General features: G+C 59.6%; 1 protein-coding gene across 1 annotated transcript in view; it reads right to left on the bottom strand.

Annotated features, from left to right (window-relative positions):
• Positions 1–1,052, bottom strand: part of LOC102251302 — a gene marked incomplete at its 3' end in the record, with an annotated part of 13,905 nt that overhangs the window by 5,578 nt on the left and 7,275 nt on the right. The window contains exons 6-7 of the mRNA XM_014532357.1: positions 657–811; positions 21–165 (exon numbers count right to left, since the gene is read on the bottom strand). Of these exons, the coding sequence (XP_014387843.1) occupies positions 21–165; positions 657–811 (300 nt within the window). The remainder of the gene's footprint in view (positions 1–20; positions 166–656; positions 812–1,052) is intronic.

Here is a 1,052-nt window from a genome sequence, read left to right as displayed (position 1 = left end):
AACCCCAGCGCCCCGCCTACTATCAGCGGGGAGATCTGCGTCCTGTCGCTGGCCTCCGGCGCCCTGTGCTTCAGATGCACCGTCAGCCTCCGTAGCAGGTGCTCCATGATCGCCACGTAGCTTTGGGGAATCGACGCCAGGATCTCCCATGGTTTGCGGTTCCCCCTGCGGAGGCAGGAGCGCATCGGCTTGTCACCCTCCGGGGGCCCCACGGCTCCCCGGCCAGTGCCCATCAAACTCACAGCCGGCAGAACAAGGCCACCACCCCGATGCGATGCGAGCAGAAGTAAGCAAAGTGGGGACAGGAAACCCATAGGGGAGCAAATCGGTGAAAGCTGCCTCGCCCTGGCCCGTGTGGCCCAGTGGATAGAGCGTCGGCCTGTGGACCGAAGGGTCCCGGGTTCGATTCCGGTCCAGGGCACCTACCTCGGTTGCAGGCTCCTCCCTGGCCCAGGCCCTGGTCGGGGCGCATGCAGGAGGCAACTAGTCGATGTGTTTGTCTCACATTGATATTCCTCTCTGTCTTTCCCTCTCTCTTCCCCTCTCTCTCTAAATCAATGGGAAAACGTCCTCAGGAGAGGATCAGGAACAAAAAGGAATCGGATCCATTTGAGAAGGAGCGAATCGGAAGCCCGTGGGGCTCGCCGAGGGCCCACCTGTGGGACTGGTCCTGCATCTGGAGCAGAGTCAGGATGACGTCGTCGGCGTAGGCCTGGGCCAGCAGCTGCAGGACCTTCCTCATGGTCTCCTGGGCCGTGGCCTCGGTGATGCTGTTCATATTGTGGTAAATGAATTTCACCATTTCCGGGACCTGAGATGGGGGGGCGGGGGGAGACAAAGGTTCCTTCCTGGATGCCCAACCCCTGCTCATCAGGAGACCCATTGCCAGGCACCCCCATAGCTAGGCACCCCCATTGCCAGGCACCCCCATAGCCGGGCACCCCCATAGCCAGGCACCCCCATTGCCAGGCACCCCTGCAGAGGGCGGGGTGCAGATTAACGGAAATTAAAAAATAAATTTTTAAAAATATATTTTTTATTGATTTCAGAGA

The sequence above is a fragment of the Myotis brandtii genome, unplaced genomic scaffold, assembly GCF_000412655.1.
Source record: "Myotis brandtii unplaced genomic scaffold, ASM41265v1 scaffold888, whole genome shotgun sequence".
Lineage (NCBI taxonomy): Eukaryota > Metazoa > Chordata > Mammalia > Chiroptera > Vespertilionidae > Myotis > Myotis brandtii.
The sequence above is the reverse complement of the archived record's forward strand: the minus strand, read 5'-3'. Positions and strand labels throughout refer to the sequence as shown.